Below are 26,124 nucleotides of genomic sequence, written 5' to 3' on the forward strand. Positions count from 1 at the left end.
ATAAATGAAAAATATGTGGAAATAGTCAACCATGCAAGTGATAAAATCACGTCCGCATGATGGAGTACAGTTGAGAGCAATGCAGTTAGACAAGGAACAAAACAGAGACAGAGAAAGCTGGTAGATACAAATCCAACAAGGAAAATATATGAAAAATTAATCTAATATTAATAATAAATTATAATAATCTATTATTCATCACGCATGACGAGAGAAAAACAAAAAATATATTTCAAAAATGATATGGAATAAAAAAATGAATAGGAAAAAACAAAACAATACATTACCAGAGTTTAGGAATATAAAGGAGTAGAATAATGAGCCAGTCAATTGGAAACAATGAATTCAACTCAAACACTTTTTAAGAATTATTAAACAAACACTAATTAAATAATTATAAAACATTGTTTAAAAATATTTTGAAGTGTGTAGAGAATATATTAATGAAAAAAATAACATTAATCAGTTGTGGCAAAATTGGAGCAATATCCGTCATTCGTCACTGGAAATTAAATCATAGGGTTGTACATGGTTTCAAGATCCTCTCGGGTAATACTTAGTAGCCATTTCTTGATAATAGATTTAAACATTGACCTGTTGTTATGTTATCTCAAAAATTGATAAATAATTTATCAATTTAAAATGTCTAGAAAAAATCCTAAATAAACATAGAGCTTTCTGTCCTATCGTACCGTGACGTGTCGTCCCGGAATGTGACTGTGAGCGCTGTTATCAGGTCTGGCTGCCGTCGATACGTCAATCCAATCAACCCATCAGAAAACATTCTGTGTTGTCGTGTTGGCGAAAATCGGTGTGTTGGAATTAAAGAATAAACTACAATAATGCTGATTTCCAACAATCTTCATTTCTCACTTTTCATGATTTAGAAATCAATTTCTTTTCAAGAAATTTGTTGCAATTTAATCATCAGATTAAAAAAGAATAATTTCACTTAGTATCAATTTTCAAAGATGACTCATGACACCATCGTTAAAGTTTTTCAGTCGAATTCAATTACAATCACATAATTTCCACCGATTTTCCTATACCCCCAATCATCATCTCCAATTAACTCTCTCCAGTTTCAAATACCTTTCATTGTGACTGACAAAAAAGAAACAAATTCGGCTTGATTAAAGAGTCAGAGCATTGATTGTCACAGGGCAGCCTACTATATTGTGACTGAAAGAAAACTCCATTAGAGTTCATCTGTGTTAGAGTTCGAATTGACGAGACTACGACTAATTTGCCGCCATTTTTATTTCGCCGATAGAGCGCGCAATATTGGCGCGCCCGCGCTTTTTTGCTGTCAGTGTAGCCAACCTTGTTCGAGTGAATGTGACAAACTGTGTTAACGAACCGTGAATCAAGGAAGGGAAGGGAGCGTTGTCACACTGGATTGAGTGTCGGTGAAGAATATGAAGATTTGCGATTTTTGAAGAGCTGAAAAAGCTGCAGGGGGAGGAGCATTTTTATACAAGGGAAGAGGGGAAGAGTTGTAGAGGTAGGGGGACTTGTACGATGGTATAGGGGTGTAGAAGAAAAGAGTTGAGAAGGGGAAGTTGAGTTGACATACCGGTGTTCCCTGTAAGGGCATTGAATATTGGATGTACTGATTGATTGTGTAGGACAATACAGCATGTGTCAAACGTAGGCTATAGTTCTTTGATGAACTTCTTCCCGAACGGTAGAATTATTCGCTACCTACCTTTTGATGTTAGCCTACTTGTTTAAATACAAATAGTACCAAGATCACTTTAAACTTGATTACTTTCAACTACTAGTATTTCTGCGAACAGTAGACCTCGCGCTCAGTAAGTTACATAAATAATAATAATATAATAATAATAATAATAATAATAATAATAATAATATAATAATAATAATAATAATAATAATAATAATAATAATAATATAATAATAATAATATATTTATTTCCACAAGAAAAGAACAAAATAAACAAACAACTTGTGCAAGTGTAAGAAAATAACCAACTACTTATTAATAATAAAATAATGATAATGACACATAATAATGGAGTATAATACATAAAGGAAATTCATCACTTAAATATTGAAAGATAAATAATAATACTGATAAATCTCAATTCTTGCCTACACTTTACAGCTATAAATGAAAAATATGTGGAAATAGTCAACCATGCAAGTGATAAAATCACGTCCGCATGATGGAGTACAGTTGAGAGCAATGCAGTTAGACAAGGAACAAAACAGAGACAGAGAAAGCTGGTAGATACAAATCCAACAAGGAAAATATATGAAAAATTAATCTAATATTAATAATAAATTATAATAATCTATTATTCATCACGCATGACGAGAGAAAAACAAAAATATATATTTCAAAAATGATATGGAATAAAAAAATGAATAGGAAAAAACAAAACAATACATTACCAGAGTTTAGGATATAAAGGAGTAGAATAATGAGCCAGTCAATTGGAAACAATGAATTCAACTCAAACACTTTTTTAAGAATTATTAAACAAACACTAATTAAATAATTATAAAACATTGTTTAAAAATATTTTGAAGTGTGTAGAGAATATATTAATGAAAAAAATAACATTAATCAGTTGTGGCAAAATTGGAGCAATATCCGTCATTCGTCACTGGAAATTAAATCATAGGGTTGTACATGGTTTCAAGATCCTCTCGGGTAATACTTAGTAGCCATTTATTGATAATAGATTTAAACATTGACCTGTTGTTATGTTTTCTCAAAAATTAATAAATAATTCATCAATTAGAAATGTCTAGAAAAAATACTAAATAAACATAGAGCTTTCTGTCCTATCGTACCGTGACTTGTTCCGGAATGTGAGTGTGAGCGCTGTTATCAGGTCTGGCTGCCGTCGATACGCCAATCCAATCAACCCATCAGAGAACATTCTGTGTTGTGTTGGCGAGGAATCGGTGTGTTGAAATTAGCAAAATAAACTACCATAATACTGATTTCCTACAAACTTCATTTCTCACTTTACATGATTTTAGAAATCAATTTCTTTTCAAGATTATTTGTTGCAATTTTAATCATCAGATTAAAAAAGAAAAATATAAATAAAATGTTCTCTACTCCAAACTCCAAACTAGAATCATGGCCTCAGATTATGGAAAGACAAAGTTAGTGAACAATATTACTGTCTACTAACGTTGATGGAAGGATACATTTTCAAGATGTTCGATGTTTTTGAACGGGTAGTATTATAGTCCACTAGACAGCTGATTTATGATGAATAATTTTCTATAGTCTGATTTTTATTCTAATATTAATTGGCGTATGAAGGAGGCTCTTTTTTCCTTTTGTATTATCCTTAAAATGCAAATTCCAGAAAAGAAACCTTTTGTATACGTCCAGGCGAAATTCAAAAAGGAACATACCTGTCAAATTGAAAATCTATTGCTGCGTTTCGCTGTAAATGCGCAACATATAAACATTTGAACATATAAACATAAAGAGAAATGCAAAACCGTCAACTTGTATCCTAACTTCGCTCGGTCAATCATTCCCAAAACTGTATGTATGTTTTAAAACGGCAGATTTTCCGTTACCTACCGTTTAAAGTTAGCCTTCTTGTTGAATATAATACCATAGAGAAGCAATAGCATGAGTAGTTATCCCATGGTATAGGGCTTTTATGTCGCAACTTTTACTGTTATCTCAAGCCGATAGTCCACGTAGTTCTTTCCTATGAAGCTGTGTGCCGCTGTTAGTCTCTCATATTGTGCCGTTCATACACTCTCACCCCAACAAAACAGTAAACATCGACAATAATCTACAGTAATTGGATTGAGTTAACAGTAAAAGCTGCAACATAAACTCCCTATACCATGACGTATCTACTTTCACTCCTTGTGTAGTTGATATTGTGGTAATTCTTCATATTGAATGAAAATGACTAAGAAATTGTCAAAAAACCACAGATTTATTGATACTTAGAAAGACCGGTTTCTGTTATTACCTACACCATTGTCAATCTCTGATAAACTAAAACTAAATACAAGAGCAGCAGAATTAATACTAGTAGGCGAGTACTGGTCTTTCTAAGTATCAATAAATCTGTGGTTTTTTGACAATTTCTTAGTCTTTTCCATTCAGTATCTACTTTCACTATTTCTTCTCTATGGAAATACTACTATGATTACTCCTCAACTTGTTATTATCAACTATTATGTCTAAACCCATATTATTTATGCTTGTTAATTCTTCGTACTTTTTAATTTTATCTAAATTTGGGAGAGAAATAGATCAAGAAATCCCAAGTTTCTCTCTCCTGATATATTTTTCTCTGTAAAACCAAAATGATTAATAATATTGATAACAATATCTCTGATTGCTAATGAATTGAAACCAGAGGAGTTTAATGGCAAAACATATATTATAATACATTCAAAAGTTGCTAATACTAAACTCAGTCCTAATTATGATACCTCACTATAATAATATGTGTCGGGGTGATCATAATATTATTTTCTAAAAAAAAAAAATATTGAATAAACTTTCATGAAATTTGTCGGAAAAATTTTTGTCTTGAAGAGTTGTCCAAGCTGATAAATGAACTAGTAGATTAAACCATAGAGCAACGATAGCATAGATATCCCATAGTATAGGGTGTTTATGTCGCAAGTTTTACTGTTATCCCAAGCCGATAGTTCACATAGTTCTTTCCTATGCAGCTGTGTGACGCTGGTAGTCTCTCAATTGTTCATACACTATCACCCCAACAAAACAGTAAAAATTGACAATAATCGACAGTTATCGGCTTGAGATAACAGTAAAAGTTGCGACATAAATTCCCTATACCATGGGATATCTACTCACGCTATTGTTTCTCTATGATTGAACTATAAACTCACTGACCTAAGACCAAAATGTGATTCAATTCATGAAGAATCTGATAGATTATTCATTGCATATTGCACGTTTTTTACATCGAATGTTCTGTGGACGTCAATACAATGGATAGCATTTATCAACGAATATTAGCCTAGTAATTAAAAATCATTAGCTTAGTCATTACAAGTATATAGAATTTAATTTTATTGAAACTATCATCGGCTAATTATTGAAAAATGGATGAAATTTAGTCACATAGCAAGTAACCAAACCCCAACTGTTGTCATAAAGAGAAATCATTCATTGATGGTCTCAGATTTTCAATTAGTTTGAAGTTTTCCCCTTCCTCCACTCAAAATATCGCATCCCCGAAATTCATAAGATGACGTATAGCCAGCTGTGAAATATAAACACGATCATTTTAGAGAATTGTGTTCTGTTTATCAATAAATAAAAATAACGAGCGAAGCTCGGTGCCCTGATATTGATTATATGAATTGAGTAGCAATAATTTGCCAGTTAATACAAAAGGTGAATTTCATTTGAAGCACAACATAGACTCTCCCTTACTATGAACTGGAATAATCAACTAATTAATTGGAAATTTCGTCGGGCAATGTAGATCACTAGTTTCCATATTATAAACAGACTGTCTGAATAGCAAATGATTTTCAATTTAATTGAATTTATTTTAACAAAAACACAAAATTAATAAAAGTTGTGACAATTAGACAGGAACAATATTTAGGTTAATGTCATTAACATATAATAACGGGAACCGAGAACTCTGGAGTACAAAAACATAAAAAATTTATCACGAAAGAAGAAATTATAATAACATTCATACAGATTTGTTCTATCTAATCACAGTAAATTCCCAGGGGAATGCAAAAATTTCCCTCACGGAAGCCCAGTTGCACAAAAGCCGGTTGAATTCTAATCTTGATCAACTTCACGTGAACCAAATCATAGAAGACCATTTCAGAAAGATGGATCCACTGGAATTAATCAGGATTGTAAATAACCCGGCTTTTTTGCAACCGGCACTAAGTACCTGATTGAATGATTACAAAAGTTCCACTGGAATTAATTAGGATTGAAAATAACCCGGCTTTTTGCAACCGGCACTAAGTACCTGATTGAATGATTACAAAAGTTCAACAGCTGAGTCATAATTTTGACACAGTCCCACATACATGAACTCGCTCACTCAATTCCATCACCAACAGACGACGAAATAATTATTATCATCATCTGTTTTTCCAAGGATGAATAACAATTATCCTTTTAATGTCCTTCAGCGAGTTTTCCCAGGGATGAGATTTAGTGCAATTGAATCTCTATATTATAAACCCACTATGTTCTGAATTTCGTGAGAATCGTTAGAGCTGTTTTCGAGATCCGGTGAAATACAAACATATATTTCCTCCACCTACTGTCTAAAGTACCAACTTTACTCCCTGAAACATAATAGTAAAGTGTCACTTTTTTGCTCTCGGTAGTAAAAAACAGAAAAACTCCCTAGGGAGTAAAAGTGACTCCATTTAAATAACATGGGAAGCATCTCTACTTTAAAACTTACATTGTAATAGGTTAGAAGGTCTAAGCTCAGATGAGAAAGCATAATAGAGGTGTTTGTCATTAAGTCAACTGAATTCAATACCACAACCAGAAATTTGTTCAACTCATGAAATATATGTTTGTCTGATATTATATTCTTAGTATTAGTAGACGATAAAAATTTATACAATTTTAAAAATATTTGATTCTATTCAAAATACCAGCCAACAAATATTTTTGATCTGCAATTCAAATCTGAACCGCGTGATCTGGAGTCAGCCATTTTTGTTAGACGCCCAGCTGATATAATTGTTACAACTTTTGCCGATAGATAGCGCAATCGGCAGTGCCAATCAGACGACCGGTTTTTAGGTTTCAGATTTTAGGTTATGTTGTTAGGAGACACTGTCACCAATACGTAAGTTATTAAAATGATATTATTTGCAGTTTCTATAAAAAAATGTAGATGGAGGAAAAATGTTGTGTACATCACGAGCGGAAATTCGTTTTCTCCCTCAGGAAAATTGTTGCCCTCGGCTTTGCCTCGGGCTTCAAACTTTTTCCCACAGGGAGAAAAAGTCGTACTTTTCACTCTAGATATACAAATAACTAAACATCTAAACATATAAACAGAAGTTGCTCGTTCAATAGTATAGGATAGGATACAATGTACATATTAATATACATATACAATACCACTGATCAACAATTCCTTCATCATAGAGTGAGTAATTTACAGTCTAGCTTTACAGATTTACATTTGAAGCTTCCTCTACATATCTAGCACTACCAACTAGAATCTACAGTTTTGGCTCATGCAACGCAAATCCCAGATGAGCATGGATTTCCAGCCCACATCATCGTCTAGCCCTTCCATTTGGTCATTTATACGAAATGTATGTGCATATTAATTAATGAGGAACTCTGTTCCCTCAACAATTATTCGAAATGGCACGAGTCTGATTGCAATGTTCATAGATTTGATTTTTGAATCGAAATGAACGAGTGTTGGATGCAGAATGTTATCTTACTGTATCGTATTTATTGCATGATGATCATACAGGGTGTTCACGAATTCCCCACCAATATTCTAGGGCATTGTTCCTGGGTGAAAAACATATCTAAATATCATATTTAAATTGCCCGGAAGTCTTCAGTTACTCACACAGCGGCCATTTGCTTTTTTCACTTATTATTTTTTTCTAAATAATGGTTAAACATACGAGATTGAAACTTTGCAGGATCATAATTATACAACAAATAGACAATGCTAGAAAAACTTATGATAATTTTTCAAGTTCATAAAACAATGGCGGCCTTAAAAATTTTGTTTCTTGAATAAGTCAGAAATTGTTGGTTTTACAAAAACTTTACAAGAATAACTTTTTTTAGTGAATTTAATTGCCTATCGATTGGTACCAGAATTTTTGAGATCAGACCAATATTGACTGAGATATGGCAGCCTTAGTGATAGGTGACCACTGAAAGTTAGTTGCAGTGCACACCAAGTCGCCTCAATGATGCATCAATCTCTATTTGCATTGCATGTCAAATGCGAGCGATTTTAGGTCAATTCAAACAATAAAATGACGTTACATAACCCTCTAATGGTGGGTCACCAACCACTAAAGCTGTCATATCTCAGTTAATATTCGTCCAATCTTAGAAAAATTTGGTACCGATCTATAGGCAATTAAATTTACTAGAAAAAGTTATTCTTGTAAAGTTTTTGTTATACCAACGGTTTCTGAGTTATTTAAGAAACAAAATTCTATATGGCCGCCATTTTGTTTTATGAATTTGAAAAATTATCATACTTTTTTGTAGCTTTGTCCAGTTGTTGTAAATGATCGTGCAAAGTTTCAATTTCGTATGTTGAATCATAATTTAGAAAAATAATAATAAGTGAAAAAAGCAAAATGGCCGCTGTGTGAGTGACTGAAGACTTTCGGACAATTTAAATATAATATTAAGATATGTTTTTTACCCAGGAACAATGCCCTAGAATATTTGTAGGGAGTTCGTGAACACCCTGTACAGTACAATATCATTCCGTATAATGTACGATATCATACATGTATTTTTCGTTCTTGATTAAGCTGTCGTATGTCGGTGAGATGAAGTCAACTTTTGGAATACATAAATAATCCTATTTTTTCCATTCAGATCCTCCGATATGGATTGTAGATAATTATTTTTCCCCAGTATTTCTCATCCATCATACATTGATCTCAAAATTCGAAATTTGCAAATAACTATTCCTGGACCAAAAATTCAGGCTGGTTACACACACATCGATTTTTGGGCGTACGATTTTTTGTCGTCTTTATGAATTCTATTGGATTAAGAAGATGATGTCAAACAGATGATGTTGACCAAACTCCGTTCAATCTGATAGAATCCATAGGGGGACGGAGAAAGAATCCTACGTCAAAAAATCTGGTGTGACGCACTCACACAACTTTCCAACAAGCGTGTTTATAGATGACTAGCCGTCAGGCTCGCTTCGCTCGCCATATCCGTCTAGCCAGGGGGGGGCCCCAGGACCCCCGACTGGATTGTCCAAGAATGAGATCAGCAGGCTCGCTTCGCTCGCCTGCATTTTTCATTTGGGCATTTTTATCATATGTTAGGACAATCCATTCGGGGGTCCAGACTAAACGGATATGGCGAGCGAAGCGAGTCTGACTGCTAGTAATATAATATTTCCAGGATTGAAGTAGCAGTGCCCAATCAATTTTTCCGCGATAAATGCATTTAAATCTTGAACTTGGTGCCAACCTAACAAAGACAACTCAACTTAATGCCAACCTGACAAAATTATTAATTTAGTTGCCAGTTAACAACTGTTTCGAAGACGTACTCTATCTAGATTATAGTTCTATAGTAACATATGATATGGAAATTTCAATTATAATTAAGAGATTGGGAGAAGAAGAATATACATGCTAAAAGACGAACTTTAAACCCTTAAAAACAACCCTTAGAGTTAAAATATTGCCAAAAGATTTCTTAGTGCGCCTCTAAAGGGCCAACTGAACATACCTAAAAAATTTGAACGTTTTTGGTCCGGTAGATTTTTAGTTATGCGAGTGAGTGAGTGAGTGAGTGAGTGCCATTTCGCTTTTATATATATAGATACAACAAATTTTTAGCATTAGCTTGAATAGCCGGTAGGCAAGGGACTTCTAATATAATTGAATGAATAGTTGGAAAAATTGAATCATTTATGATCTGAAAGTTTGTCCTCTATCTAAAGGACATTCATAACAAGAAAGTACTAAAAAATGTTCTCTCCAATAGAAATAAAAATCTGGTGTGGCGCACTCACACAACTTTTCTTGCCGTTATGAAAATTGATCACTTGACGCTAATGCTCACGCGCATCTGAAGTCTACTATTCAAAGATTTGAGCCAGCTGTTGACAGGGCAATAACGCTGGAGACACACGAGGTCTGCTATCTCTTCATAGTGAATCATTTAATAGAATCAACAGTTGCCAACCGTTTGCAATTGAATAATCACCTTTTTTCGAATTTCGAGCTTATTTTCAATTTTTAGGTGAAGATGTTACTGAACATTAATTGTAGATATTTTCATGCTCAATCTTTTCCACTTGAAACATTTTTTTAATTGTATCTGAAGCCTGATAATTGGGAATCTAAAATCAAACTTTGCATAGATTGGGCGGAGCTCCTGAAATTTTTACAGATATGGGACTTGTGGCAGTTGATAGAGCTTATCAATGACTATTTTAGGTACAAATTTGATCAAAATCGTTGAAGCCGTTTTTGAGAAAATCGCGAAAAACCCTGTTTTTGACAAAATTTTCACCATTTTATACGCCATCTTGAATTGCATCAGATCGGAATTGTTCGTGTTTGGAACCTTAAGTTCCAAATTTCAAGTCATTCCGTTAATTGGGAGATGAGATATCGTGTACACAGACACACTCACACACACACACACACACACACACACACACAACACACACACAACACACACACACACACACACCACACACACACACACACACACACACACACACACACACACACACACACACACACACACAACACACACACACACATACAGACCAATACCCAAAAACCACTTTTTTGGTCTCAGGGGACCTTGAAACGTAAAGAAATTTTGAATTTTTTTCGGAAAGCAATACTTTCCTTACCTATGGTAATAGGGCAAGGAAAGTGAAAAGGAACATTGCTGCGTTTCGCTGTAAATGCGGAACATGAATATAAACATAAAGAGAAATGCTAAACCGTCACTTGAATCTAAGACCTTACTTCGTCGGTCTATTAATCAATTGATTCAAATTTGATAAATAAGACACAATTTCCTGCTTCCAACCTCTTCAATTTCATTATAGTTTAAACTCCTATGGTATTGTGTAGGAAACCACTGAATTTCTCGCTTTCAACATTCCAATGTAATCTTAGTTTGAACTCTAAGTGCCGATTGCACAGTATCAGTTTTAAACTGAATTTCATTTTTAAACTGAAATAAATCCATATCAAGTCTCGCTCGTTATAATGTGCTTCATCTTAAGTTTAAGCTACCAGCTGATTAGATTCAGTTTAAGCTTTGACTGTGCAAACGAGCCTTATGGTATAGTTAAGCGAACCACTTTTCTCGCTTCCATCATTCCAATGTGATCGTAGTTTAAACCTCTTGTATGTAGCTAACCTCTAATTTCCCGCTTTCAGCATTCCATTTAAATCTTAGCTTAAACACCTATGATACCACTGATTTTTCCGCTTCCAACATTCCAAAGTAATCGTAGTTTGAACTAGAGTTGTTCACCACAATACAGGCTGGCTTTCCCTCAAATATTGATTGATTTTGGTGTTGAAAAATCGCACCCTGACAGGAGAGCTTTCGACGTGAAGTGCCCATGCCCATCACATGCCTCATTACTCACATGCACGGGTGACCATTATGCAGATAGATGGTTCGAGCATTCACTCATTTTTCATCATTTTTCATCCCTCATCACTCGACCATTGGCTCGGAAAAGTGTCAAATTATTGACTGGATTGAGAAAGTAGCTATCTGATTACATTGACTAGCTTGAGAGAGTGTCAGATTATTTAGTAGATAGAGAATGCGTCATCCTACTGACTAGCTAGATTCACTATCATTGTGAAGAATAAAGGTAGGCGCAGACAGATCGTCATCGGACGGACGGCACACATCGGACGGATTGGATGATTAGATTTGATGCATTGTTTTCAATTGGAGTGCACATATCTATACGATGCTGATAGATATGCGCACTCCAATTGAAAACAATGCATAAAATCTAATCATCCGATCCTTCCGATGCGTGCCGTCCGTCCGATGATGATATTTGTGCGCCTACCTTAACTGTATATTTCCGGGCCTCCCCCGGAAAAATTTAGGAAATAGAGTCCTCTAAAAACTCTGCATCTAAAAATGGATTCTGATGTTACTGATAACGAAAATTATGAATTAAAACCCAGTGTAAGGGCTATGGTAATATTTCAATTAGGCTACTTGACGATTCTATTTTTCATTCACTTTTTACAACATTATCATTTCTACATGGAAAAATTTGTATCTATTTGAAATCAAATTTCCAATAACAATTTTTCAAACTTTTAATATAGCTCATAAGGTTACAAGAATCTTTATAATATAAAGTAAAGTGAAGTATATATAATATATAGGGTAGAATGTCAAGCTCCCATATCACAGAAATGGAATTCTTTATTCACAAATCGAATCAAATACCATTTTTATTATAGTAATTTAATTTCAGCTATTTTACATCCATGAAATCAAGCCGGTAAACAGCTGATTGTAGAACAAATAAACATATGATTCTTATTACAACATACTATACTGTAATAAAATCATATGTTTTCTTTACAGTTGAGTATATTTCCTATAGTTAGGTCCACGTTATAATGACAGTATTTGATTAACTTTGATGTTGCCATCCTTGTCTATCATTCCACAAAGAGGTAATACTATCTTTTTCTAGCTCCGCAACGATGTCAAATCTGTTTTTGACAATGTAGAAAGGCAGAGAATCGGCAACGCTGTTCTCCTATCTTTATGCACTGCCATTATAACGTGGACCTCACTATAGTTCCGAATTAGAAACAGCAAAACTGGTATAAAAACCGCCTTTTAGCGCTCCAGGTGGAAGTTTCGTCAACTACAATCAAGAAATTCCTGATTCGAAATTTGTAAACTAGGTTATGTTTATAAAATGCATGTAGTAATGTCAGCACAAGCAGGTAATGTTTTCTGTTTCTCAATTATCCTTTTCTAGATTATTATGACAAAAAATAGTGTAAGTTACTTGGGCGTGAATGTCTTTTGCAGTGCTCGAATGAAATTCTGGTCTTGGCTATCGCCTCGACTAGAAACATCATTCTCGACTGCAAAAGGCCCCTTCCCGTCCTTGTGACTTGAGATACTATTTCTTCAGAAGGGACAGTTTACAAAATAATGTAAAATATAAGAGTATTCCACTTCAATGAAAATGAATAAATAAATGTTCATTACACCACCCCCCCCTCGAAAAAAAACCAACACTACTACATCAACTACAGAAAATTTTTGACAGTTTACAATTACTCATACAATAGTTAGTTTCAGAAAATTCTTATAATGTGTCCTCTACTCGTTTAGTGATTTCTGTATGGTAATTGACCTACTCCACTATGGCGTGCCATATTCTAGAGTAGGTTGACAATGCCTTGATATTGTCAAAACCTACAACTTATTCGAACAATATTCGAGATACTAGTTCGGTTGTTACATCATTATCCAGTAAACAATATACAATATCCAGTAAATTGGAAGCAGTTTAAACATTGAGCAGCATAATAAAACAGAGAATATTTATGTAATGTTACATGCCCAATAAAAATGTTGTAATTATGTAATGTGTAGTAGGCTATGAGTGGAACCTATAGCCGTTAACGCTTCTCATGACCATATTAGGCATACTTGGGCGTGTCTAGTCTCGGCCAATGACAATAGAGCTCAACTTTCATTGGTCAACAGTTGATGGCCAATCGTAGGGCTTCACAGATACTGCAAAATATGCTGCTCAATGTTCGAGTTTCAAGTTTACTAGAGATTGATAATGATGTAACATAAGAAACTAGAATCTCTAATTGTTTTTTATGGATTAGTGGTTTTGATCATATCAAGTGATTTCATTCAATGTTGATATCTTCCACAATAACACAAATTAATTTGATTCAATTCACCTATCACTGCTCTATTTTCAAATTCCAAAATTGATAAAACTGCTCCAGGAGAGAGAAGTCATTATTAAGAGAGAAGTCATATTATTGAGAAGTCATTGTGTACGTTCTGTGTACAGTAAATTGTTCCAGTTCCAATCGTAAATTGTTCCATCACGTGACTAGTGGAAAATGTTCCCATGGAACGCCACTTCAAAATCGTTGGTTCAAGCTTTTGGCGCGCACATATAGAGTTGATTTACTAAAATGTGTAGTTTACTAGCTGCGTGAATGAAGAAAGGCTGTTTTACAAACTTACCGTGTAGAAAAGTTTGCATTTATTTTATTCCATGACTCTAAAATTTTCAATTGGGAAAAACTCATTCAATGAATGGTTATCAAACATCATAATTATTGTTGGTTATGATGGCTATGCTATGGTAAACAAACAATCAGCGCATGCGCAGAGAAGCAAGCAGACTTCAATAATCGACCAATGAGAGCTCAGATAGTTGGAACTGTACCATGTCGGACAATTTACCACGCTTCGACTGTGGGGCAGGATCTTGGAACTGGAACTGGTTTCTGGTACAGAATCTGTCAAAACTCTTTTGACCTGGTAAATATTGTGAATCGGACAATCTACCACATTCCATGTACACAGAACGGGCCCATTGTTGATAGCCTTAAATGGAGAATTTCACGTTTGCAGCTTGGATCATGTAGAGGTGCTGTCTCAGGTGATAATAGAGCACCGCTCAAACAAGATGATGAGGATTTTGATGATTTGAAAGAGGTAAGATATTAGGATATATTTTGCTTCCAAAAGAGCCAAATATTGTTTCGAGGATTTTGATGGTAAGAACTGAATATGGTGGTCTAATTTCGTTGTAAAAACCCGGTTTACGGTCCATTTTCTAATACAATAATTTTGTGGTTGAGAATCAGAGAACTAATTTTGTTGTCTGTAGGTGCTTTCCTTCTAATTTTAAACCCTTAATTAACTGGAGTCCCTGGGACATAATCTTAAAAAAATCTACTTTTTCAATGTTGAAATCGAATTTTGAAACGTCATTGCATTGACGTCAGAATCAGTGAATATTTCTCTTTGTAATAGTTCTGTTAGATGACATCATTTATTTGACGGTGGTTAAGTTTGATCGTGTTTTTGTGCATTTTGTCGCGACAATTGATAACTTCAGTAAACCCATCTTCAATATTATCGCGCAACCTTCTTTCCGAACACATTTTGTGGCAGGAAATTAAGTTTTCTAAGGGTGGAAGTGTTTGTGTTGACAGGAAAGACCTTGAAGAAGGCATTCGAGGCATGTAATAATTAGTTCAACATTGTTCTGTTCTTTCGGATTGGTTTCTATGGTTTTGAAGATTTGACGTCTACTGAGATTGAACACCCCAAAGAATAATTTGAGTTTCAATTGATTTTAAAATAATATTAGAGCTTCAAGAACCTGATAGGGGAAAATTACTTTGTACTGTCAATGGTTCATTTGCCCAGTTGTTCCATTCCATTTTTCATTCTTCTAATCATCTAGAAGGTTGAGTGAACAGACCAAAAAACATACACTGGAGATGAAAGACTCTCAATTTTCATGAGACCTTTCATGTTAGATTCGCCGAAATTTAGATTTCATCAAGTAATTTGTACAAAGGACTTGCAGGTCCAACCCCTTCCCTTAGAAACTGAGGCCCGGTTGCACAAAAACTGGTTAAATTTTAATCGTGGTTAATTTCACGAGAACCAATAAGAGAAGGTTTTTTTGAAAGACGGCTTCTCTGATTGGTTCTCCTGGAATTAACCATGATTAAAACTTGACTGACTCTTGTGTAACCGCCACTATGACAGATAAATGTTGCAAGAACATCATTATAAGTTCGTGGCTTTGTTAGAGGTTGATTTTTGATAATTATATCACGTGGATACTATCAATTTCCAGTTTCATTCGCTGAAAGTTGAATTTCATCGTGCAATTTGGCCTAATTCCTTCCTTAGAAACTATGACAGAATGTTGCCAGAACATCATAATAAGTTTGATCCGTTTTTGGAGGCCGATGAACAAGTCACCTGGCTGCATCAAGGTGGGACAGCAACAGAACGTCATGTGTTCAGAAGTTCTTTGGGGAACTCAAAGGGTCTGAGACCACTCATATTTGTTATCCTCTAAGTTTCTCTTCAAGAACGTCTGAGAAATAATGTCCACAAGAGCAACTCAACTGACAACTCAGCCACAATTCTCCAACTGAATCAAAACATGGATCATGAACAGAGCCCCACTCAATTGAATCAAAACATGGAAGTAGACTGCTTAACCATCAAGAAGGTCGCAGTTATTATGAAGGGAGGTGTTGTGACATGCAATGAAGAGAAGAGGAACAAATATTGTGAGTAAATGACATTCATGAATTGTCATCAAAGTCTTCTTGGTTTTCCTTTATGTATGTGAGTTATTATCACAAGGTTCTGTGGTAATTTGATGTGAAAGTATGGATATAACAGATGTGCCAGATATTGGAATAACGAGTGGGTATAATGTTGCAGTCCGCCCTGGCCAAGCCTGTGAACCCAACTACACCCATGCCGCCAGTATCAGCATCGGGAACTGCTACTGGAACCGTATCAGCTGATACTAATGCTATCTATCAGCAGCTAGCCAATAGCAAGGCCACTCTTCTGCAGAACTTTATCAATAAAATCACCAATGGAGCCAGGAACTTGTTGAGTGCAGTCTTATCTGCAGTTCCCACAGCAACTGGCACTGCGACACCTGGAACATCTGGGACGCCTGGAACATCTGGAACGCCTGGAACGCCTGGAACATCTGGGACGCCTGGAACATCTGGAACATCTGAAACGTCATTGCATTGACGTCAGAATCAGTGAATATTTCTCTTTGTAATAGTTCTGTTAGATGACATCATTTATTTGACGGTGGTTAAGTTTGATCGTGTTTTTGTGCATTTTGTCGCGACAATTGATAACTTCAGTAAACCCATCTTCAATATTACCGCGCAACCTTCTTTCCGAACACATTTTGTGGCAGGAAATTAAGTTTTCTAAAGGTGGAAGTGTTTGTGTTGACAGGAAAGACCTTGAAGAAGGCATTCGAGGCATGTAATAATTAGTTCAACATTGTTCTGTTCTTTCGGATTGGTTTCTATGGTTTTGAAGATTTGACGTCTACTGAGATTGAACACCCCAGAGAATAATTTGAGTTTCAATTGATTTTAAAATAATTTTAGAGCTTCGAGAACCTGATAGGGGTAAATTACTTTGTACTGTCATTGGTTCATTTGCCCAGTTGTTTCATTTCGTTTTGTATTCTCCTAATCATCTAGAAGGTTGAGTGAACAGATCGAAAAACATACACTGGAGATGAAAAACGCTCAATTTTTTTTGAGACCTTGTCAGATTCGCTTAGATTTACATTTCATCAAGTGAATTGTACAAAAGACTTGCAGGTCTAATCCCTTCCCTTAGAAACTGAGGCCCGGTTGCACAAAAGCTGGTTAAATTTTAATCGTGGTTAATTTCACGAGAACCAATAGAAGGTTTTTCTAGAAGACGGCTTCTCTGATTGGTTCTCCTGGAATTAACCATGATTGAAACTTGACTGGCTTTCGTGCAACCGCCACTATGACAGATAAATGTTGCAAGAACATCATTATAAGTTCGTGGCTTCGTTAGAGGTTGATTGTTGATAATTATATCACGTGGATACTATCAATTTCCAGTTTCATTCGCTGAAAGTTGAATTTCGTCGTGCAATTTGGCCTAATTCCTTCCTTAGAAACTATGACAGAATGTTGCCAGAACATCATAATAAGTTTGTTCCGTTGTTGGAGGCCGATGAACAAGTCACCTGGCTGCATCAAGGTGGGACAGCAACAGAACGTCATGTGTTCAGAAGCTCTTTGGGGAACTCAAAGGGTCTGAGACCACTCATATTTGTTATCCTCTAAGTTTCTCTTCAAGAACGTCTGAGAAGTAATGTCTACAAGAGCAACTCAACTGACAACTCAGCCACAATTATCCAACTGAATCCACAATTACAACATGGTTATCCAACTTATCCACAATTATGAACATGGATCATAAACAGAACCCCACCCAACTGAATCAAAACGTGGAAGTAGACTGCTTAACCATCAAGAAGGTCGCAGTTATTATGAAGGAAGGTGTTGTGACATGCAATGAAGAGAAGATGAACAAATATTGTGAGTAAATGACATTCATGAATTGTCATCAAAGTCTTCTTGGTTTTCCTTTATGTATGTGAGTTATTATCACAAGGTTCTGTGGTAATTTGATGTGAAAGTATGGATATAACAGATGTGCCAGATATTGGAATAACGAGTGGGTATAATGTTGCAGTCCGCCCTGGCCAAGCCTGTGAACCCAACTACACCCATACCGCCAGTATCAGCATCGGGAACTGCTACTGGAACCGTATCAGCTGATACCAATGCTATCTATCAGCAGCTAGCCAATAGCAAGGCCACTCTTCTGCAGAACTTTATCAATAAAATCACCAATGGCGCCAGGAACTTGTTGAGTGCAGTCTTATCTGCAGTTCCCACAGCAACTGGCACTGCGACACCTGGAACATCTGGAACATCTGGAAGACCTGGAGCATCTGGTGGATTTACACCTGGAACATCTGGATCGCCTGGAACTACTGGAACACCTGGAACACCTGGAGCATCTGGTGGATTTACACCTGGAACATCTGGAAGACCTGGAGCATCTGGTGGATTTACACCTGGAACATCTGGAACATCTGGAACATCTGGAACATCTGGAACATCTGGAAGACCTGGAGCATCTGGTGGATTTACACCTGGAACATCTGGAACATCTGGAACATCTGGAACATCTGGAACATCTGGAACGCCTGGAACGCCTGGAACATCTGGAACATCTGGAACGCCTGGAACATCTGGAACATCTGGAACATCTGGAACATCTGGAACATCTGGAAGACCTGGAGCATCTGGTGGATTTACACCTGGAACATCTGGAACATCTGGAAGACCTGGAGCATCTGGTGGATTTACACCTGGAACATCTGGAACATCTGGAACATCTGGAACATCTGGAACATCTGGAACATCTGGAACATCTGGAACGCCTGGAACATCTGGAACATCTGGAACGCCTGGAACATCTGGAACGCCTGGAACTACACCTGGAACACCTGGAGCACCTGGAGCATCTGGTGGATTTACTGCAGGGACAAACCCTTAAACATGGTACCTTGATGGACTCTGAGTGACAGTATGAATAAGGAGGTTATGTTTGAATAAAACATAATTGGAATTGGAATTATCAGATAAATGCAAGTTTTGTAACATCATTATCCCAATCAATAACCATTCCATAACACAATTTGTTACTCATGGAAGCAAATTTCGTAAATATCCTACATGCCCCTCCATTCAATTATAAAAAATATGAAGTGTTTTGATTGATAATTGAATCGACTTCCCAACAGAGAATGTGATTCTCTATCTGTTAGTTATTTCCTATTCATTATTCTGTTATCAAAAATGGAAACAGAATTTGGATTTGGAGAATAACCATTTCATAACACAATTTGTTACTCATGGAAGCGAATTCTGTATATATCCTACATGTTTCTCTTTCCAAATATGGAAAATATGAAGTGTTTTGATTGATAATTAAATCAACTTCTCAATAGAGAATGTGATTCTCTATCTGTTAGTTATTTCCTATTCATTATTCTGTTATTAGAAATGGAAACACAATTTGGATTTGGAGAATAACCATTTCGTAACACAATTTGTTACTCATGAAAGCAAATTTTGTTTATATCCTACATGTTTCTCCATTCAAATATGAAGTGTTTTGATTGATAATCAAATCAACTTCTCAATAGAGAATGTGGTTCTCTATCTGTTAGTTATTTCCTATTCATTATTCTGTTATTAAAAATGGAAACACAATTTGGATTTGGATATTTTGAAACTCTGAATTCCACATACCTGTGTAATTCAATACAGGTATCCCACATACCTTTCACATCAAGTCGAACTGTTCACATGTTATAGACAGCAATGGAACTTGGAATATTCACATCATTTGACATCTACATAATTATGGGTATTTGTAGTATTATGTGGGAACTGATATGAACAAATTTGTAGTCTAAAGCTGGCCACTGACGAGCGTTCCAAACGGCGTGGCGCGGCGCGATGTCACTCCAGCTGGAACGATCCAAATCCGTAAATATTTTGTGGGTCAATTCACGAGCACTCCATTCCATCACTCCAGTAGTTGATGGTTTGTGATCAAGTATGGACGAGGAACTTCTCCTGATTTCAACAGCTGTGTGTTTGTACGTAAAAAGAAAAAAACCCAAACGGAAATGGGTGAAACGTTTATTTTCGAATAGGCGGAATCACACACATCTGAATTTATTTCAAGATCTTAGTGTCGAACCTCCGGACTGGAAGAATTATTTGCGTATGGATGAAGATACCTACAACCATTTACTTCATTTGGTAACACCGATGATTACAAAGAAAGATACAGTCATGAGACAGTGCATTACTCCCCATGAGAGGTTGGCTGCAACTCTACGTTTCTTGGCCACCAGTTTTAAAAAATTCAAGGATCATCTCCAGAGCAGCGTTCCTTTTTACCTTGTCATGATAACCAGGGTCTGTTATTTTTCCACAAACAGGTATGATCCCTGTACATCTCGATCACAGAGATTACAAAATCCCGGTTCGAACTCATGACAACACAACAACACAAGAACAAAACAACAATCAAAACAAGAGCAAAACAGCAATCTATCCTTCCAAGTCAACGGTCTGACACGCACTGAGACGGGACAACCCACAGGTTTCCACATTCACGGTCGTTCCGTCGTTCCAGCATGCCATCGAGATTCCCCATTCACGAGGAGTTGGAGTGACGTAGGTTTGGCGTGGCGCGATGGATTTCCAACCGGTTGGAATTCCATCGAGCCTCGTCGCTTCACCAAAATACGAGCGCGATTCACCATTCACGTCGTTCCAATGGCACGCTACCGTGCCATTTGGCTTGTTGGAACGCTCGTCAGTGGCCAGCTTTAAGGGTGATTCAATTTGCTCAACTACAGTATATCCGATTGAATTCCATCTCTTTCTAGACGTGACTGTCATATGTCATTCTCAAGTGACCGGATGAATCAGTGATATGTATATTCAAATATAAATAGAAGGATGCTAATTATTGAAATCGGAAAACTATCAACTAAGAGATAATCCAGTAATATAATGTTATCTGTAATGGATTGGTTGAATAATATCTTCAAATTATAGAAGACTCTATGATCACAGAATGAGTTTCAACAATGCATTCTATTTGAATAGACTGGAATAATAAAAAATATGAGAAATCCCAATAGTTTGTTCTTGTTTGGTTCCTCATACCTATTTTCTCAAAAAATAACTGTTATGGATTTCAGTAATAGATTTTATTGTGATAATATGATATCTCCATTTTCTGTCTTCTCTATCTGTTACAGACAATATTCTAAATTTTTTTTGGCTGGCTTCATTCTGAAGATATGAATAATAATCTTTATCATTGTAAATTATATGGAATGTGATAGAAATACGTGCATGATTTAGTGCTGATAATAAAAACAACTCTATCAGTTTTTATCTTGCAAATGTTTTTGTTATAATTGAATAATTAGGGGTAATTTTGCAGTATTCATTGGCACAACCTTCCAGACCAAGCTATGAATCAGCGTTACAACGTGAAATAATACCTTCAATAGGAGTAACTGTTGGTATTGGTACTGGTAGTACAGCCCCATCTACAGGATCTGCTTCGGTACCTGATGCAGTATCTGTTCCAGAATCAGTTACAGGATCTTCTACGGGATCAGTACCATCTACAGTACCCACTACAGTATCTGCTCCAAGATCTGTTTCTGATACAGTATCTTCTACAGCATATGCTTCAGTACCTGCTACAGGATCTAATACAGTACAAGCTACAGAATCTGGTACAGGAACAAGAACAACTGACAACAATCCCATTTATCAGCAAATTTCCACCATGAAATCCACAATCTTCCAGAATGTACTATTTAAAATGCAAAATGGGTTCAGAATGTTCCTGAGTTCATTATTGAATGCTATGAATAATTCTAGAACTGGTTCAAGAAGTGGAACTGGAACGGAAACGGGAGCACCTGGAGCAGGAACCGGAACAATTAATGCTGGAGCAGGACCAAGCAACCCAGGAATACAATCACCAGGAACTGGAACAGGAGCACCTGGAGCAGGTACTGGAGCAGGAGCACCTGGAGCAGGAACTGGAACAGGAGCATCTGGAGCAGGAACTGGAACATCAGCACCTGAAGCAGGTACTGGAACATTAGCTCCTGGAGCAAGTACTGGGACAGGAACACCTGGATCAGTAACTGGACCAGGAGCACTTGAAGCGGGAGCTGAAGCAGGAGCATCTGGAGCAGGAACTGGAACAGGAGCATCTGGAGCAGGAACTGGAACACAAGCACCAGTAGCAGGTACTGAAACATTAGCACCTGGAGCAAGTACTGGAACAGGAACACCTGGAGCAAGTACTGGAACAGGAACACCTGGATCAGGAACTGGACCAGGAGCACTTGGAGCAGGAGCTGAAACAGGAGCATCTGGAGCAGAACTGGAACAGGAGCATCTGGAGCAGGAACTGGAACAGGAGCATCTGGAGCAGGAACTGGAACACAAGCACCAGGAGCAAGTACTGGAACATTAGCACCTGGAGCAAGTACTGGAACAGGAACACCTGGATCAGGAACTGGACCAGGAGCACCTGGAGCAGGAACTGGACCAGGAGCACCTGGAGCAGGAACTGAAACATTTCCACCTGGAACAGGTACTGGAGCAGGAACTGGATCAGGAGCACCTGGAGCAGGTACTGGAGCAGGAGCACCTGGAGCAAGACCTGGAACATTTGCATCTGGAGCAGGAACTGGAACAGGAGCACCTGGACCAAGAACTGGAACAGGAGCACCTGGAGCAGGAACTGGAAGATATGCACCTGGAACAGGAGCTGGAAGAATACTCTGATAACACTGATAGGGGCACTGATTCAGGAACTGGAACTGGAGCTAGTTCTTTTTTGATACGGTACCAGTTAGAGTATTCCCAATCCTGGATCCTCAATTCCAAAACCTCATCTTTGGACCCTTATACAAAAATTCGGAAATTGAAGAAAATTTTGGTTCTGTCAACCTGCCCTAGGGACAACTCCAGCATCAGTGCCCAATGCATGGAAGAGTATGAAAGTAAAATAAAATCGTAGTACTTCTGGACCATCAACATCTGATACTGCAGTGTTTTTAAACTAGTGATTCCAGAACTTGAAAAATTGGTTGTTTTCAATGCTATTTTAATAATATTCTTCAATGGCAAGTCTTGAACTTTACATTGGTTTGAATTAAATCATTTTTGAAGTTGGAACTTCTGTTCTATAGCCTTTTTCAAAGTTCCTGTTATTCTGGGTCATTCTATATTTCCCAAATTTTCAACCTATGAATAATGGGAAAAATCAAGTGTGGATGAAGGAGTGAGGCAATTTAGTTGACCAACAAACCCGATTTGTATGAACGTTCCAGAAATAAGTTGTTGAACTCGAAGTTTGATTCTGTTGACTGCTATCTGCAATTTCTCTGTAGAAACGTCATCAGTATCGCCAACTGATAAAACTGCTGTGTCATCAGCAAATGTTGCTACTGTTACGTTTTCGGGTTGAGGTATATCAGATGTGTAGAGGAGGTACAAGAGGGGGCCTAGCACATTTCCTTAAGAAACTCGAACTTTATTAATTGATTGCCTATTCGAGGATATTTGTTATTGATTAGTTTAACTAAATAAGTTATTCGAAATTGTTCAATAGTAAAAGTATGGAATAGATTCCACTATGCTCGTTCAATGAATTTAATGTTCCTTGTTTAATATTCCATAAAAAGCTGGTATTACCCGTGCTCCCCAAGGGTGTGTTAGAAACACAAATAGATTGAACCCAAATAGAAAGAAAAATAGAAATCTCAGTACCCTTTTTGAATTATTTAATGACAACATGTTTCGAACATTGATGCCATTTTCAAGTGATATGAAGTAAATAAATTAATACGGCTGGAAGATTCTTATTTTGATCATATGTTAGTGTATTCATATGATTTTATGAGCTGAAACTATAAATTGTTCATGAATTATAACTATGAATTATTTAATGACAACATGTTTCGGACATTGATGCCATTTTCAAGTGATATGAAGTAAATAAATTAATACGGCTGGAAGATTCTTATTTTGATCATATGTTAGTGTATTCATATGATTTTATGAGCTGAAACTATAAATTGTTCATGAATTATAACTATGAATTATTAATGACAACATGTTTCGGACATTGATGCCATTTTCAAGTGATATGAAGTAAATGAATTAAAACTGCTGTGTCATCAGCAAATGTTGCTACTGTTACGTTGTCGGGTTGAGGTATATCAGATGTGTAGAGGAGGTACAAGAGGGGACCTAGCAAACTTCCTTACGGAACTCAAACATTATCAATTGATATTCAAGGATATTTGTTATTGATTAGTTCAACTAAATAAGTTATTCGAAATTGTTCAATAGTAGAAGTATGGAATAGATTGCACTATGCTCGTTCAATGAATTTAATGTACCTTGTTTATTATTCCATAAAAAGCTGGTATTACCCGTGCTCCGCAAGGGTCTGTTAGAAACACAAATAGATTGAATCCAAATAGAAAGAAAAATAAAAATCTTAGTACCCTTTTTGAATTATTTAATGACAACATGTTTCGGACATTGATGCCATTTTCAAGTGATATGAAGTAAATAGATAAATACTGCTGGAAGATTCTTATTTTGATCATTAGTGTAATCATATGATTTTATGAACTAAAACTATAAATTGTGGATTTAAATTCGCATGATTCTATCAAAAATGGGGTTATTGGTGTATAATGGGATTAAGTCTATTATTTTATCTCTGTTTAATTTTGCCGCTTTATAATTAAACAGAGATTAAATAATAAACTTAATCCAATTAGTCACCAATAACCCCATTTTTGATAGAATCATGCAAATTTAAATCCACAATTTATAGTTATGTAATTTCTCGGGTAGATTAGATATTAATGAACTGCTTTTACCAAAGGGTAGACGTGGTTAAAGAAAGCTAATTTTTACTCTATGAAAATTTGTTGTATTTAAACATTTTCTCTACCAAATTTTTACATCAATTTTGACTCTACTCTGGCTGCCTAGCCTAATACAAAAAAAAAACATTGAAAGAGATTTGGAATGGTCCAAATAAACAAGAAAAAACCTATCGTTATGCAAATAAAGTTCGATCGCCCCTTGTCATTTGAGTAAGATTAATTTCGGGACTCACCCATAATGAAGACGCTGAAGAAATCCATTAAACGATGATTTTGGTGGTCCACACTCCCGAAAAGAGTTGATGTCTGAGCGCGCTGTGTTCGCTTCAACGGTTAAAACAAGAGTGCACGGAAAGAATGCAATTTTTGTCTCAGTTCCGACTCTTCCTAGGCCTACACGTGGAAACTAGACTACGGCAGGGGGGAAGAAAAGCCGGAAACTGTTGATGGGACGAGTGGATGGAAACTATCTTTCCCAGGCTGGGATACAAGTTAAGCAGTTCCCAACCCTGAGAAAGATCCTCACCTCGTCCATCGGTTGAAAAAATGCAAGCTTTCCGTAGCCTATGCTAGGCAGCCAGCAAATAAAATATTACGTTCAATTTTCACTAATTTCAATAACACTACTTTCAATTGCTTCCATTACAGTTATAAGTATATGTTTAATTTTGCCGCTTTATAATTAAACAGAGATAAAATAATAAACTTAATCCAATTAGACACCAATAACCCCATTTTTGTTAGAATCATGCAAATTCAAATCCACAATAATAGTTTTAGTTCATAAAATCATATAAATACACTAACATATGATCAAAATAAGAATCTTCCAGCAGTATTTATTCATTTACTTCATATCACTTGAAAATGGCATCAATGTCCGAAACATGATGTCATTAAATAATTCAAAAAGGGTACTAAGATTTTACCCTATTACCATAGGTAAGGAAAGTATTGCTTTCCGAAAAAAATTAAGGTACCCCAATTTCCAAATTTCTATACGTTTCAAGGTCCCCTGAGTCCAAAAAAGTGGTTTTTGGGTATTGGACTGTATGTGTGTGTGTGTGTGTGTGTGTGTGTGTGTGTGTGTGTGTGTGTGTGTGTGTAAAGGTGCGTACAGACTTTCGCTCTGCTCCGCAACCGAACGTCACTCCAGCAGAGCGATTGATGATCGACCGGCGAGCAAGAGTGTTCGACCGGGGAACGCGAGAAGATCTAACATCTTCCG

General features: G+C 36.3%; 2 protein-coding genes across 3 annotated transcripts in view; both read left to right on the top strand.

Moving 5' to 3' along the window:
- Positions 1-23,166, top strand: part of LOC111060652 (putative per-hexamer repeat protein 5) — a 25,766-nt gene extending 2,600 nt beyond the window's left edge. Inside the window, exons 2-3 of one of the 2 annotated variants that reach the window (XM_039422664.1) lie at positions 14,375-14,458; positions 21,404-23,166. In XM_039422664.1, the coding sequence (XP_039278598.1) occupies positions 14,375-14,458; positions 21,404-22,459 (1,140 nt within the window). In that variant the 3' untranslated portion in view covers positions 22,460-23,166. The remainder of the gene's footprint in view (positions 1-14,374; positions 14,459-21,403) is intronic. The other variant, XM_039422665.1, reaches the window with a different exon arrangement.
- The window catches only part of LOC111062375 (gamma-aminobutyric acid receptor alpha-like), a 211,683-nt gene that overhangs the window by 74,603 nt on the left and 110,956 nt on the right, over positions 1-26,124 (top strand). The window lies entirely within an intron of this gene.

The sequence above is a fragment of the Nilaparvata lugens genome, chromosome 3 (assembly GCF_014356525.2).
Source record: "Nilaparvata lugens isolate BPH chromosome 3, ASM1435652v1, whole genome shotgun sequence".
In the NCBI taxonomy this organism is placed as follows: domain Eukaryota; kingdom Metazoa; phylum Arthropoda; class Insecta; order Hemiptera; family Delphacidae; genus Nilaparvata; species Nilaparvata lugens.